The 15,499-nt window shown below is 31.9% G+C and overlaps 1 protein-coding gene across 3 annotated transcripts; it reads left to right on the plus strand.

Annotated features, from left to right (window-relative positions):
• Positions 1–2,511: 2,511 nt before the first annotated feature.
• Positions 2,512–8,614, plus strand: LOC112764918 (uncharacterized). 3 transcript variants are annotated; one of them, XM_072223278.1, is made up of 5 exons: positions 2,545–3,125; positions 3,256–4,328; positions 5,156–5,295; positions 5,880–5,977; positions 7,771–8,614. In XM_072223278.1, exons 3-5 carry the CDS (start codon positions 5,179–5,181, stop codon positions 8,339–8,341), a joined length of 786 nt encoding a protein of 261 aa, XP_072079379.1. In that variant the 5' UTR covers positions 2,545–3,125; positions 3,256–4,328; positions 5,156–5,178; the 3' UTR covers positions 8,342–8,614. The 3 variants fall into 3 exon arrangements, with proteins under 3 accessions (XP_025666531.1, XP_072079379.1, XP_025666532.1); XM_025810747.3 differs by having other exon boundaries at positions 3,256–3,311; XM_025810746.3 differs by lacking the exon at positions 3,256–4,328 and having other exon boundaries at positions 2,512–3,125.
• The last annotated feature ends 6,885 nt before the right edge of the window (positions 8,615–15,499 follow it).

Here is a 15,499-nt window from a genome sequence, read left to right on the forward strand (position 1 = left end):
AAATCCAATAACTAACCAATTTTGGTTGGTCGAGTGGTCAATTTACTCGTCTGTTTAAGTAAGTGTCGGTAGTTCGAACTCCACCTTGTGCATGCAACAACTCATTGACCAGCGATAGATTTTTAAATGGAGCTCAAATTCGCGACGGATTAGTTCTTGACTTGTCGGGTTAGAGAATACAGTTTGGGTAAACAAAAAAAAACAATAATTAAACTCTCCTAATTAACTCACTCCAGACAAATCCCTTGTCTTGTCATTCACCGGTAGCAGACAATATCTATGCGTGTAGTCACGCAAACCCATGTGTCACGCAATGAGTTACACCACGCAATTTTTTTACCTGAGAAAAAAAATCACTTTCTCACCATAGCATTTACCATTCTATAAATCCCAGGATCACTCCCATCAGCATCACTTATGGCTATTGAATTATAATGTGCGTTGTTTGTTTGCTTCCTCGAAGAAGCTAACTGGTATGACTATGCTTAACTCTTTTGCAAGTTCCTGCATCCTACATTACAAAGGTTGAAACAAAAATAGAATTCACTACAGAATAACAGAGACAAACAGTTAATATAGTTTATTAATGAATCATTAAAGTTTAAAAGAATAGTGAATTTGTAAGAAAATAAAACTAATATATATATATATATAGACGGATTCAAGGGGGGCAAGTAGTGGCTTGCTTCTCCAAAATAAATTTTAAAAGCTCATATACTATTATAATAGATATCTTGTATAGAATAAAATTTAATAATATAGTGATAGTAAAAAGAGTTATTATTTTTGTTAATAAGCTATAGTTTAAATGACATAGTCTCTCTATACTCAATTAAGAGATTGTGGGTTCGAGTTTGTCTATTTTTTGTAAAAAAAAAAGAGTTATTATTCTTTATGTAATAGGGTTTAAATTTTTCTACATATATTTATATTATCTGTATTTTTTATTTAATTCGGATTTTTTTTACATTTTTTTCTTAAGATTAATTTTAACATTTATAATCATATAAAAATACTTATATTATTTATAATAATATTATTTTTTTCTAATTTTATTTAGTTATTTTTTTATTCTTTTTTAATTAATTTTAACCCTATTATTATATAAAAATATTTTAATATATTTTAAATTCACGTAACAAAATTATTAGTGCAATTAACTTATATTATTTTATGCCATATTCTTAATAATATAAAACATAAAAATATAACTTATTGTCACATAAATACTTAATAAAGTAAATTAATTAACAAAATATTTATAAAAATATAATTTTCTATTTTATTAGATATAAAACCATAAAAAAATTATAAAAATTGAGATAATTTTTTTATTTGACAAGTATTTATTAATTTTTTAAATTAAAAAATTAATTATAGTTATATCTATTATCAAATATATAGCATTATATTTGATTATACAATATTTTAATTTTCGGTCTCTCCACTCTTAGATTTTTGGATCCGTCGCTATATATATATATATAATTTAAAAATAAGGATAATTTATATTAATAAATTGATTGGAGACTAAAATTATACAGATTTTTTGAATAGAAATTGGTTTTATACATATTCTAAATAGATTTATATAAATCAAATCAGGTAAACTCAATTTTTAAGTATTTACATATGAATCGAATACATACATAATAAATAAATATGAATTAAAATAAAAAATTTATTATAATTAATTTTTTCTTTTAATTTATACATTAAAAATTTTTAATGTATTTATTAAAATAAAATTTGTATTTAAGGTTTATAATAATAATTTATAGTTGTATGACTATAAAAAATGAAAATAATAAAATATAAAAATTATTATTTATATTACAAATTCAAAAAATATATATTTAGAATCAAATTTTTATATAGACATTAAATACTTATATATTAAAAATAACATAAAAAATAATGATAAAACAAAAAATGAGACAGGAAGACAAATTCTTTTAAGGGAGGAGAGATAATAGATTTTTTTTTACTCACTTCACAAAAAGAAGTTGGGATATTTTTGGAGGTGAATTTTGTTTTAGACGAAGTCCTAACACTCACCACATCTTCAATTATTATTATTGTTGTTGTTAGAAAAATATTAGAGAATTATCAAAATTTATTATTTTTAATTATTAATTAGTTATCATTTATCAATGTTTAAAAATATAGAATAAAATATATTGTTGAATTACTAAACTAAAAAAATTGAGTTAATAACTAAATAATGACAAAAAATAATAAATTTTAATAATTTTTTAATATCATTATCATTATTATTATTATTATTATTATTATTGGATTAATTCTTTACATTACCAATCTAATGCATCTACTAACAAAAAAGTCCAACGATAACAAAAAGATTAATCCAATTCTTATAAAAGATTAAACTCTCAAATTAATACACTATTTGACATAATTATCTCCCTATACTTTGACAAACATTCTTTCCACTGATACTTCGGCTCAGTTGATGTTTCTCCTGTCATATCAAAATCAACACACGTATATTTTATATATTGTGTCCAACGCATTTTAGCAGCTGCTAAAAAAAATCATTTTAGTATCATAGCATTACCCTAATTTATAAATTTATATTGTTTGGTTGTGTATATTAGTATTGATTTTGTGTCAATTAACAATTATGCTCTTCTATAAATGTGATCTTTCTCATTACACAAGAAAATTTGGGATTAATGTGTTGAATATATCATTCTTGCTCATTAAAGATATTACAAATAATTGAGCCTAGCACTCATTAGAGTTGCCGTAGATCTGAAAAGCTTTTTCGATGATGCTGCATGACATTATTGTGCTTTTCAGTGCTGAGAAGTGAGAACTATAAACTCTATTTTGGAAAAGAAAGGGACTACCAATTGAATAAAACGACGCCGTTTTGTTTATTTGGAAAAAAAGAAAAAAAAAAAACCAAAACAGAAGCAGAACCATTCGTGAACCAACCTCCCCTTCTTCCCCAATCATTCTTGCACTCCCTGGAGATCTCTGAAGCAAAGCAAAACCCTAGCCCTTCATCGCCGCCGCCGTCCCCAGGTCCTCCGCGGCGCCGCTGCTTCCTCTTCCCCGTGTCGTTTTCATCTTCGCTGGCTTCTCGGCATGGAACCCAGGTTAGTGGCCCTGCTTTCAATTCTTCGCCTCCGCTTCTTCCTTCTAATTTCTGAATGTTCGGTGATCTTCTTCATTTGAAGTTCTGAAATTGTTCAATTTTTGTTCCATTTTTCTTGTAATGTTTTGTAGATTGTAATTGCCTGCTGCTGATGGATCTGTCTTGTATTTGCTGGTTGCTGATGGCTGTAAATTTTTTTTTTTCAAATTTACTGATGGCTCGATGGCTCTGTTAGTCTGTTGCTTTCAATTCTTTGCTCTGTTACTGATGGCTCTGTTACTGATGTCTCGATGGCTCTTAATTTTTTGGTTCAAATTTACTGATGGCTTTGTTTGTAGTTGTTGGTTTTGCTGGGTGAAGGTTTAGTCTTTTGGAATGTTTTATAATGTGCTAATATTTGTAATTGCTGGCTTTGTTTGTAATTGCTGGGTGAAGGTTTAATGTTTTTGTGATTATTGGTTAAGAGGAATGCTAGGGAGCCAGCAATTTTGGTGTTTTGTAACCATCAATTGGCCATTAATAGTGTTTTTAATGGTGTGAGATTACATCTAATGGTGGGAAATCACTCGTTTTTGTTTTGATGGTTAAGTGCTGGCCAGAAAATACAAAAATTGCTGGCCCCCTAGACTTTTCGACTGGTTAATGTTTTGGTTTAGTGTTCTCTCTTTTTCAGATTTCCCTTCTCCCTGTATTTTTGCATGTTGCTGAATTGGTAATCAATAAATTTGCCTTTTTGCTGTAAATCGGGACTTTACTAGGATTTGTTAAATTTGTTGCTGTAACTTGAATTTGTTGCTTCCCAGTCACTGATTCAGAACAGAATGCAAAGTCAGTGCTTGATTGATTGGCTTTGCTCACTGATTGTATTTGATGATAAATTTTAAATTGATAACTTTTAAATTTTAAATCTGCACTTCCTATGTTACTGATTCACTGTTCTTTAAGTGCTTTTTGTTGTTGTTAATCATTGTGATGAGCTTTGTTAAAATTTGCACTGCCTATATTACTGATTCACTGTTCCTTCAGTGCTTTTTGTTGTTGTTAATCATTGTGATGAGCTTTGTTAAAATTTGCACTGCCTATGTTACTGATTCACGGATTCATCCCTCTTGTCATCATCATCGGCATGAACTCCGAACCAAAACCCCAACTCTCTGGATAAAATTGTAATGAAAGCTGATTGGGACTTTTTCTTCTACTTAAGGTATGAATCAGAATGATGAGGCCAAGTTGTGAATACACAAGTGTCAACGGACTATAATATATATTGAGTTTGTGACATTAGAAGGGTGTAATAATAACAATAATGGAGTCATGTTATTTGAATATTGAGGTTTAACATTTAAACTCTCAGCTTTTCAGCCCTATTTGATTCTTCATCTCAGGCAATTGAATCGAATCAACCAGGCCTTCCTTTTCTTTTTCTTTTAGTTGATTCTTAATTTTTCTAATATATGTAGCTTTCTGAATCAAGTGGATCAAGATTATGTAGTTTTCTTGATTTGGGATATTTTCGGAGACGCATTAGAAGAGCTATTTTATTATTATGTTTGCTATAATAATATTCACATGTTGTGTATGCTTGTGATTGTTTCGGTGTTTACATTTTCTTTCCAAGTCACTTGCTGTCGTTGTTCTTTGAGTTAAGGCTTTGTATGTGTGTGTGAGAATATATGATAATGTTGAATGCTCTTGCATCTAATAGGAGTTCTTGGAGTATGCTCATCTTTGGCCCTTTATAATTTATTTATTATTTTATTCTAAAACAGTTTTTTCGGTTGAACCACCGGTTTGACTGGTTAGACCAATAAACCAGTGAACCAGTGACTAAAGTGGTTTGATGACCGGTCTGGTTTTCAGAACCTCTGAGAGAACAACCCATTCTCAAAAATTTATAATCCTAGTTGGAAGAATATTTCTAACTATTCTTTCTACATTTAAGTCTAACTATTCTTTCTACATTTTTTCTTTCTAATCTACTTTCACCATTTAGTCATTCTTCGTCTTATCTGGCTTCAATTGTTGTTTCAGGTTTAGATTAGTTGGACCCAACAATGGGTTCTGATTCTAATGTGGCTGGGTCATCATCGCCCAGTGCAAAGCGCACCAGAGATCCTGAAGAGGAAGTTTATGTTGACAATCTTCGCTCTCACAAGCGTTACCTTAGCGAGGTATCCATTTCGTTTTTAAATTTGGCGACTTTTTTTCTTCTTTTTTATGGTTTTGTTTTATTTTAGTGGTCTGTCTTTGACATAACTTTTAGAACATTTTCCCCACTATCTTAACTATACATTTTAACCTTTTTGTTGGTGTTTTATAAGGAAGTGGTTGAGATTATGAGCATTGTTGTTGATTTATTGCTTGTATCAGTTGTAATAGGATGATCATTTGCATCTTCTATCTTGAATAATAAGATTGCATTGCCAAATTGGTTAGCAGATATTATATGTATTTATGAATCTCAGTAATAATACATGAATAAACTCAACTAGCCCATTCCTAGTGGATTTGTTGTTTGTTTAAAAGTTGCTAGATTTGGTTAAATTACACAGTGCATTTTTGCATGACTGAGCTTAAACACAATCTCATGGGATTCCTTTTTGTTAGAAAGATATTATTTGCCTGGATCATATAGAATGTATGTTATCAGGAGGTGGTCAACGTTGATGTTTCTTTTGTTCATCTATACTCTGCAATCCAATGAAATGCACTAGAATCAAATTAGAGTCACTCAATCGATGGTTTTCCTGTTCAGATAATGGCATCCAGTCTTAATGGACTGACGGTTGGTGACTCTCTTCCGGATAATCTAATGGACTCTCCAGCCAGGTCTGAAAGCATGTTCTCTCTTAGGTAAAAATCATGGCCACTTTCTTATATAGGTACCATATTGTCCCAGCTTGGAATGTTGTCATCAACTATTTTGATGGATGAGTTTTTTTTTTTTTTTTTTTTTTTTTTTGGTAGTGTTTCATTGATGAGCAAGCTTCTACTTGCTCTTTAAACAAGTTACAGTTAATTTATATTGTTTGGCTGTGTATGCTAGTATTGATTATGTGTCAATTATGCTCTTCCATAAATGTGATCTTCCTCATTACACATGGAAATTTGGGGTTAATGTGTTGAATATATCATTCTTGCTCATCAAAGATATTGCAAATAGTTGAGCCTAGCACTCATTAGAGTTGCTGTAGACCTGGAGACCTTTTTCGATGGTGCTGCATGACATTATTGTGCTTTTCAGTGCTGAGAAGTGAGAACTATAATCTCTATTTTGGAGAAGAAAAGGATTACCAAACTTTTAATTGTTATTGTTTTGTTGGAAAATAATTAATCATGTTTATCAGTTTATATTTCTTAAACATAATCTTGTAGTTCATGTGAGTTCCTTCGTTTACATGGTCAAACACTCCCTTTTACTATGTGCCTCTAGTTTTCCATTTTGGTAGCTTTGTGGTGTAAAACAAGAAGGGAAGATAGATGGGTAGGAACTGCAATTCAAGAGCAGTTTACTCTATAGCTATAGTGTATAATCCGGAGTATTCATAGAGAGCATATTAGCATAATGAATGGATTGTTTTGAGCATGCTCTAGTAACAATTTTACGGTTTTTCTAATGAAGAATTACTATGACAAAATACTTTGCCATTCTTAGATAGACAAGAGCTTATTCTATCTACATTCAAATAAATACACATTTTTATCTGTTTTATTTACTAGGATTCGTTAGCACTTAGTCATGTCAACACATGTGGCCTGGGGCCATAGACGTTGTTTGGTCGTGTAAACACTTTATTTGTGGTGCAGTCATCTTGCAGTTATATTTATAGCAATGTTTCCTCTTGTTTATATAATTTGAAATCGCTTTATAAACTAACAACTTTAACTGCATACACATACAAAAAGGTATATTTATAACAAAATACATGTTTCATAGCCTTGGAGCAACGGTTGAGTTGTCTCTATGTGACCTCGAGGTTACGGATTCAAACCGTGGAAACAGTCACTGACGTAATTATCAGATTAGACTGCATACATTATACCTTTTGGGTGCGGCTCTTTCCTGAACCTTGTGTTAACGCGGGATGCTTGTGCACCGGGCTGCTCTGTTATATCCTATAGATTAAAAAATCGACTATGCTACGTGTACACCAAAATCATCCACTAGTATAAAATACATGTTGGAATATAAATACACATTGAAAATAAATTAAACCACACATGTATTTATACACAAATACATTAGTGGCTGATTTTGATGTACGAATAGCATTTTTGTTAAAAAATTGCTACATCCTCAATTCCTCATGTGTATAATGTCATGTATGCATTTCCGTATCTAGTGTGTTAGTTTATGATTCTCTTTTAGCTTGAAAATAAATACAACAGATATAAAGGAATCGAATTCCCTGATGCTCTAATTCTGTCTTACTATTTTGTGATGTTGTCCCACAGTGTTCTTTTTTGTTCTCTGTAGTTTACTGTAAAAACTAAAAAGGTATAAAAGTAGACATTTTTTAAAATAGAAAATGACAACTCTCTTGCAGCAACAGTGAACTACAATCAGCCTTTTGTATAAGCAAATATGTTCAATGCTCCTGTTTCTAGCAAATGTTTCAAATAAATTTTGTTTAATTTACTTTCAGGGATGATATGTCTTGGCAATATTCACCTATGTCAGAAGACTCAGATGACTTGAGGTTTTGCGAGACCCCATTGCACGCTTGCCCGACCCAACTGGACAGTCTTCCAAGCAGTCCAGTTTCTTCTCCATATAGGTACCAAAAACCACAGAATGCATCCTCTTCAGCACCTTCTAGTAGTTCAATTGCGTCGCATAGCTCAACCGTCTTGGCTGTCACATGCTCCCAGCCTCGCCAACGAGGGTCAGATTCTGAGGGCCGATTCCCATCATCTCCAAGTGATATATGCCACTCAGCTGATTTGAGAAGAGCTGCACTTTTGAGATCGGTGCAGATGAGAACACAACCTCCCGGGTCTACATCCATGGAGTTGCCGTTTGGTTCTTGCCATGAGCCTATACCTAATGTAGATACCGAGGAACGATCATGCTCGTATATGAAACCACTGGATGACGAGAGGGAATATCAGATTGAGGAGTGTTCGGCAATCAGTATATCTGAACCGGAGTTTAACCCTGATGACAATAAGTCAGGTAGGGTCTTAGGTGTGAATGCAAAATCAACTGACTCGTGAGTAGAGTTGTAGTATTCAAGTGTTGCTTTAGTCTCTGTCTTCAACATGAAGCGGGTGCTTGTGTGTTGGTTCTGAGTTCTGAGTTCTGACCATAGAAGGAAAAGTGTTTTATATCTTCAAGAGTTTTCCTTCCCCTCGACCCAATTTTTAGTTGCTTGTTGCACTTGGGGAAATTAACACACGACTAAATTCATACCAGGAAAAATGTTATTCAATCATGTAACAGTTGTCTTCTAAGTTTATGATCGAGAAATTAAATCAAATTAACTAGCACATGAAGTCTCACCTTGTTAAATTTATTTTGTATAAGGGGAAGTCTAGTATCGATAAATATCAGGGGAGTATGAATTTGTACCCGAGTTTTCTCCCAAAGTCGAAATATTTTTTATCTTTTTTGTTAATGAGCGTCCTCATTCTTAGTGCAAGGATTAAAAACAATTCAGTTAACCAACTCGAGTATCAGTAAACAATAACTAACTATTAATTGGATCGCAAATAAACAAAAAAAATATTTAAAATTATTGTAAAAAAAATCTAAAATCTAACAAAAAAACATTCAGAACGTAATAAAAATAAATATTTAAAATCATTCTAAAGAACTTTCAAAACCTAACAAAAAAAAGTTTCAAAATTTGAATGCAATAAAAGGTCTTTTAATTATGGTAAAAAAAATGCATTATTTTTAGATGTTTCTTATACATGAATTTCAAATATTTAAATTTTAGAGGTTTCAAATGTTTTTTTTGAAAATGTACGACTAAAAATAAATGAAAGCAAAATATTAAAAAAAAAGGCAAAATTTTGGATGTTTCCTATTTCTGGATTTCATATATTTAAATGTCAGATGTTTCAGGTATTTTTCTAGGAATGTATAATTAAAAGTAAATGAAAGTAAGCTATTAAAAACGAAGGCATCATCTCGGATTTTTTTTATACCTAGATTTTTTATGTTTAAATTTTAGAGATTTCAGATATTTTCTGGGAATGTACATTAAAAAGTAAATGAAAACAAACAATACCTTTAAATTTCGGATGTTTAAATGTTAGAGGTTTCAAATGTTTTTTTCTATAATTTTGGATGTTCTTTTTAACGATTTTGATTTTTTGTTAGATTTTGAATTTTTTTCAATGATTTTAGATGTTTTTCTGTTAAATTTTGGATATTATTTTTTAAAACATAAGAAATAAAATTCTAAAACTAAGAAATAGAATAATCTAAAACCTAAAAAGAAGAAACATCCAACATTATTAAAAAGAATCAAACTCCTAGTCATGTCATAGGATGCATTTTGTGTTGACAACTGAAACTTGCATTCCGGTCAAGTGTTGAGAAGTCATACTTATCTGCTGGGACATGAGCTTATTCTGTGCCAAAATGATATCCAGTGTGTCCACCTCTATGACTCCTCTCTTCTGAGTAGTCCCAGTATTTACAGGGTTCCTCTCGAAAGTGTACGTGTACTGGTTGTTGACAACCATCTCAATGATCTCGTTTGCCTCTTCAAGCATCTTTTTCATGTGTAGTGAACCACCTGCGGAGTGATCCAGTGACATATTGGCCATCTCAAAGAGGCCATCGTAAAAGATCTCCAGCCTGGTTCAATCTGAAACCATGTTGGAAGGGCATCTCCTGATCATCTGCTTGTATCTCTCCCAGGCCTCATAGAGGGACTCTCCCCCATTCTGTTTGAAGGTCTAGACATCCACTCTAAACTTACTCAACTTCTGGGGTGGAAAAAACTTGGTCAAAAATTCAGTGACCACCTTATTCCATGTGTCAAGGTTCTCCTTGAGCTGAGAATCCAGCCACAGCTTTGCTTTGTCTCTTACAGCAAAAGGGAAGAGCATGAGCTTGTAAATCTCGGGGTTCACTCCATTCGTCTTAACAATGTCACAGATCTGCAGGAAGTCGGATATGAATTTGTTGGGATCCTTCTGTGGGATTCCATGAAACTGACAGTTCTGTTGCACCAGAGTAACCAATTGAGGCTTGAACTCAAAATTGTTGGCACCAATGGCAGGTACAGATATACTGCGCCCATAGAAGTCATATGTGAGTGCAGTGTATGAGCCAAGCACCTTCCTTGCTTGCTCTTCAGCGTTCGGATTGTCTCCATTAGCTGTCATAGTGGTATGTTCAGCTTCCTTCTCAAGGTTTTCTTGGGATTTTCTCTGGCTTTGTAAGCTTTAGCTTGTTGTAAATGCCGCCTCAAGGTTCTTTCAGGTTTAGAATCAAACTTGAAAAGGGGTTCTTTATTCTTGTTCTTGCTTATAAACAAGAAACAAAGAAAAAGTGGGAGTCTCTATATCAAAATATAGAGAATTCCCAATGAGATATCCTAAAAGAACTAAAGTAAAGTAAAATAAGCAACTAACTAAAAAAAATTCAAAAACAAAGATAAACAAATAACCTAAAAGATTTTTGAAAATAAATTAAAATAAATAAAAAAAATTTTGAAAAGAAAAGACAAGACCTAAAGGGACACCAAACTTAAAATTCAAAATTAAATGAAAATAAAATAACTAAAACAAAATTCGAAAATAAAGAGAAAAATAAATAAGATAAAATTGAAAATTAAGGAGAATAAACAAAAGGGGAATTGAAAATTAAAAAGAGAAATAAATAAACAAAAACTAATAAAAAATACTTAATCTAAGCAACAAGACAACTGGTAGTTGTCAATCACAAACAATCCCCGGCAACGGCGCCAAAAACATGGTGCGCGAAATTAGAACTCGCACAACTTAACCGGCAAGTGCACCGGGTCATCCAAGTAATATCTCAGGTGAGTAAGGGTCGATCTCACGAGAATTGTCGGACTGAGCAAGCAATGGTTATCCTGTTAGACTTAGTCAGACAAACAGTAAAAAGGGAGTTGTTGTTGTAAATGCATAAAACAATAAAATAGCAAATAAAGAAAGCAAATAAGAATTTGGTGTAAAACAATAATGAGAAAACAGTTAAGGTCTTGGAGATGTTTATCTTTTCGGATTAAAACGTCTTACCAACTATTTTAACAATGAATGATTCATTCTATGGCAAACCATGAGTGATTAAACCCTAATCTCTTAGTGGTTTAATTTTTCCTAACCTTCATCAAACGCCACTCTTGTGGTCACTCAATTCGGATTAGAGGGTTAGTTTAGAAAACTGGTTTAACGCCACAAAAACCCTAATTACCCAAAGCTAACAGGATTTTATGTCACATATCCCAATTAGTTAATGTTATTAGCAATTTAGGAGGAGTGTTTTCAAGCTGTAGTTCAAGCAAGATAACTCTCTCGAGAATCACAAGAACTCATGTAGAAAAGGGTCATACTCTCGTCCCACCCAGTTCATAAGATTAAAAGCGAAAACAACACCTTAGAATTGAATCAAACATAAATTAAAATAGAAGAATAATAATCTTAATCCATAGAAATAAACAGAGCTCATAACCTTAACTAGGAGGTTTAGTTGCTCATAACTTACAGAGATAACAGAGTTCTAAAAAGTGCGAAAGGAAGAAGATTATGTTCGAACCCCCTATTAGGGTTAATCTTTTTCTTTAAATACTAACCTCATAATAAATTCTAGACCTAAAAGATATTATTTGTAAATAAATATTACAAAAAGAAAATAAAATAAAACTAATAAGTGTTAAATCTACTTAGAGGCCCAAAGAGGTGTGAAACGGGCTGCTGCTGGCGTTCAACTTCAGGAATGGGCGTTGAACGCCAATGGGGGAAGCGTGCGTCTCTGGCTTGTGCTCCCTACTGGCGCCAAATGCCAGGTGGGTGTTTAGCGCTCAGGGAGGGTGCTGCCAGCATTTTCCTTTCTTACTCCACGCTTCTCCAAACTGCTCCGAATTTCACCTATAATCATAAAAACACAAGAAAAACTCAAAGTAGCATCCAAATGTGGTTTTTGCACAAGAAAAACTCAAACTTAGAATTCACATACTATTTTTCCTAATATCACAAACTAATAAACTCACTTCATTTTAGTGATTATTATCTCATTCCAACAATATATTATTCCTTGTCTTCAAATTTACTCGTCTTACTATATTCTTTTTTATATTTTTCAGGATGAGTTATCATAAGCAAAAAAGAAAGTAGAAGAAGAAAAATGCTACGATAGATAGAGAAGGGAGAAACCTCTTCCTCCTCCACAACAGCATGAAGATCCACCAGCTGAAGTTGGTAATTTGTTCAAGTTTTCGCGTTCCTAATCGTAGAAAGCCCACAGAGGACTGTGCAAAATTCAAGTGTGGGAGTGGCTTAGAACGGCAATTGTGGTTGTAAAGACGCTTTTTTTAAACACTTTCATATTTTATTTTTCTTATTGCTATGTCTTTTAGATTTTTTGTTAATTATTTGGTTACTTTAAATTTTCTTTTAGTAGTTGTATTTTACTTGTTTTGTATATAATTTAGAGCTTTATTTGTATTTTTATTTAGCATGGTTTGTATATATCTTTTTATTGTTATTTTAGTTGTGTATAGATGAACATGTGATAATGTAATCTTGGTAATTTTCTCTATATGCATGAAATGATTGAGATTTGTATAGAATAGGAAAAAGAACTTAGAATTTTAATTTTCATCCAACCAACTCTTTAAAAAAAAATTAGGGTACTAGATTAAAATAATAAACTTCCAAGATAATTTTTTTTATAGGAGCATCCCATTTGATTTGAGTTGAAACTTTCTTTTGAACTTACTTAAACTATAATTGTGGAACATAGATAAAAACTAGAACACACAAGTTAATACTACAAAAAATGTTGGTAAAAATGGCATTAATTTTATGACAGATTTAAAGAACTGTCATTATGTTTGTTAACTTCAGTGGCGCTAACTTATGCCATAATGCTCATGGTTTTTGTGGCTTTTGTTAATTGTGGCGGTTTGGAACTTCCATAGAATTTTTTTTATTTCTTAACTTGAGTGATGTTGCATATGACTATATGAGAGTGTGATTAGTATTGTTGGCTTGTTGCATATGAGAAAGTGCGGATGATGTCAATGATGAACCCTAATTTTTTGCAATTGTTCATCTTCCACTGATTTGTCATTCAACTCCTCGCTGTCGCTCATTCCTTCGTTGCAGCTCATCTCCTCATTGCTGCAAGTAATGCCGTTGTCGCTGCCTTCAGTGAGCTTCTACGATCCGGCTTCAATCTGAAGATTTGTCAGCATTCGTCTCATCACCATCGTTCATCTCCTCGCCATCGCAAGAAATACCATTGTCGCTGCCTTCAACGAGCTTCTAGGATCTAGTTCTCAATCTAGCTCATCTCCTCGCCGCCACAAGCAATTCCATTGTTGTTGCCTTCAGTAAGCTTCAACAATTTGGCTTCGATATGAAGATTTGTCACCGCTCATCTCACTGCCGTCATTCATCTATGCACTATCGCAAGCAACACCATTGTCGCTGCCTTCTAGGATATGATTTTCAATCTGGCTCATCTCCTCACCTCAGAAAGCAACGCCGTTGTTGCTGCCTTCAGCAAGCTTCAACAATTTAGTTTTGCCATCTCTGTCACTTCTAATAGGTAATCTACTTAATCTTCTTAGATTTTTTCTTCCTCTTTGTACTTTTAGATCTAGTTCATGCTCTAATGGGAAGAAACAAAGAATGCTGGTTCTTTTTTTGTTATTGTGTATTTTGATTTTCATTGATCTTTTGTGATGTTGTTGTTGTTGTTAGCTTGTTACTGCTGCATTTTCTGTTGTGTTGTTGTTTTTTTGCTTTTGATTTTGTTTAGTTTGAGACCTAATCTGTTCTATTAAACTGATAATCTCATAATCTGCATCATTTGTCCGAAATTAGTACAACACAATACTTTACTTTTTCATCAACAAAAGTCATGCCATTATAGAGGAACTGATTGGGTTTGGAGCAAGAGTGCACGCGTGTGCAAAGAACGAAGCTGAGCTTACTAAGGGTGTGTTTGGCAAACACGTTGGGGCGGAGAGAAGCACGTTTGAGCTTCTTGAAAGTTTCACTCTTATGTTTGGCCATTTTTATCTTTGTGAACGCAGAATTGATTCTGCCTCTGAACCCACGTTTAGGAGAAGCTCAAATTTGTAGCTTCTGCGTTTCACGTTTTGACGTTCACGTTTAGGAGAAGCTCAAATATTTCTTTTTTACCAACCATACCCTTCATTTTCTTCTATAAAAATGATACTAGTAACTATTATCTTCACAGTCATTCTTTGTAGTTCTTCCTACTTCTTCATAATTTTTTAGTTCTATTTTTTTCATCAAAATCGTTCAGATTTATTTCAATCACTAACAAATTGAAATTTTTTTATTTTTATTTGATTTTATTCATATAAATTTTATTTACGTTTTATGGTATTTTTTTGTTCATATAATATATGTTGTTAGTTTTATAGAATTTTTATTATTTCTTATCTGTATAATTTTTTTCTATTCTTTGATGTACTCTATTTTTGTTTTGTATTAATTTTTTTATTTTTTATTCTGAATTTGTAAAATTTGTAATTGTAATTATTATATATTACGTTTATTATCAAAATTTTGAATAATATAAATTATGATCCTATAAAAAAATGACAAAATAAATAAAAAATTAATTATAAGTAACAATAGAGTCATGAATAATAAAAATTTATAGTCTAAAATAATACTAAATTAAAGAGTACTGACGATACTAAAAAAAATTATAGAATATTTTCTTTTTGTGTGACATTATAAAATTTATAGTACTCTCTTTTATATTTTTATTTTTTATTATATTTATTTTATTTATATGATAAATATTTTTTATAGTATTCTGATTTTGCAGGTATATAAAATTGATGTCTATTTTAGTAATTTTTTATCTAAAAGTAATTTTGAGTAGTATAATCCAAACAATATTTATTTTACTATAATCAATTTTAATACAAAGATTACCAAACATAAATCACATTAACCTAAACTAACTTATCATCAAAATCAATTTTACAAAATCAATTTTATGTAAACTCTGGTTTTTAAACTGTAATCCAAACACACACTAAGTCTCTTATCTAATAAAATGATTATGGTTTTAAGGTTATTGGCTCTGTTTGTGATGTCTCTGTTCCTCATAAGATGGAGAAGCTGATGGACTCTGCGTGTTTTCAATTCCAAGAAAAACTCAACATCCTTGTAAGCTCTCTT

This window comes from Arachis hypogaea, chromosome 17, assembly GCF_003086295.3.
Source record: "Arachis hypogaea cultivar Tifrunner chromosome 17, arahy.Tifrunner.gnm2.J5K5, whole genome shotgun sequence".
NCBI lineage: Eukaryota > Viridiplantae > Streptophyta > Magnoliopsida > Fabales > Fabaceae > Arachis > Arachis hypogaea.

What these genes read in the sequence shown, in the direction of transcription:
- LOC112764918 (XM_025810746.3), top strand. Translation starts at nt 5,179, where the DNA reads ATGGGTTCTGATTCTAATGTGGCTGGGTCATCATCGCCCAGTGCAAAG. An exon ending in ACAAGCGTTACCTTAGCGAG is followed by an intron (nt 5,296 to 5,879) that starts GTATCCATTTCG and finishes TTTCCTGTTCAG; the next exon opens with ATAATGGCATCCAGTCTTAA. An exon ending in GAAAGCATGTTCTCTCTTAG is followed by an intron (nt 5,978 to 7,770) that starts GTAAAAATCATG and finishes ATTTACTTTCAG; the next exon opens with GGATGATATGTCTTGGCAAT.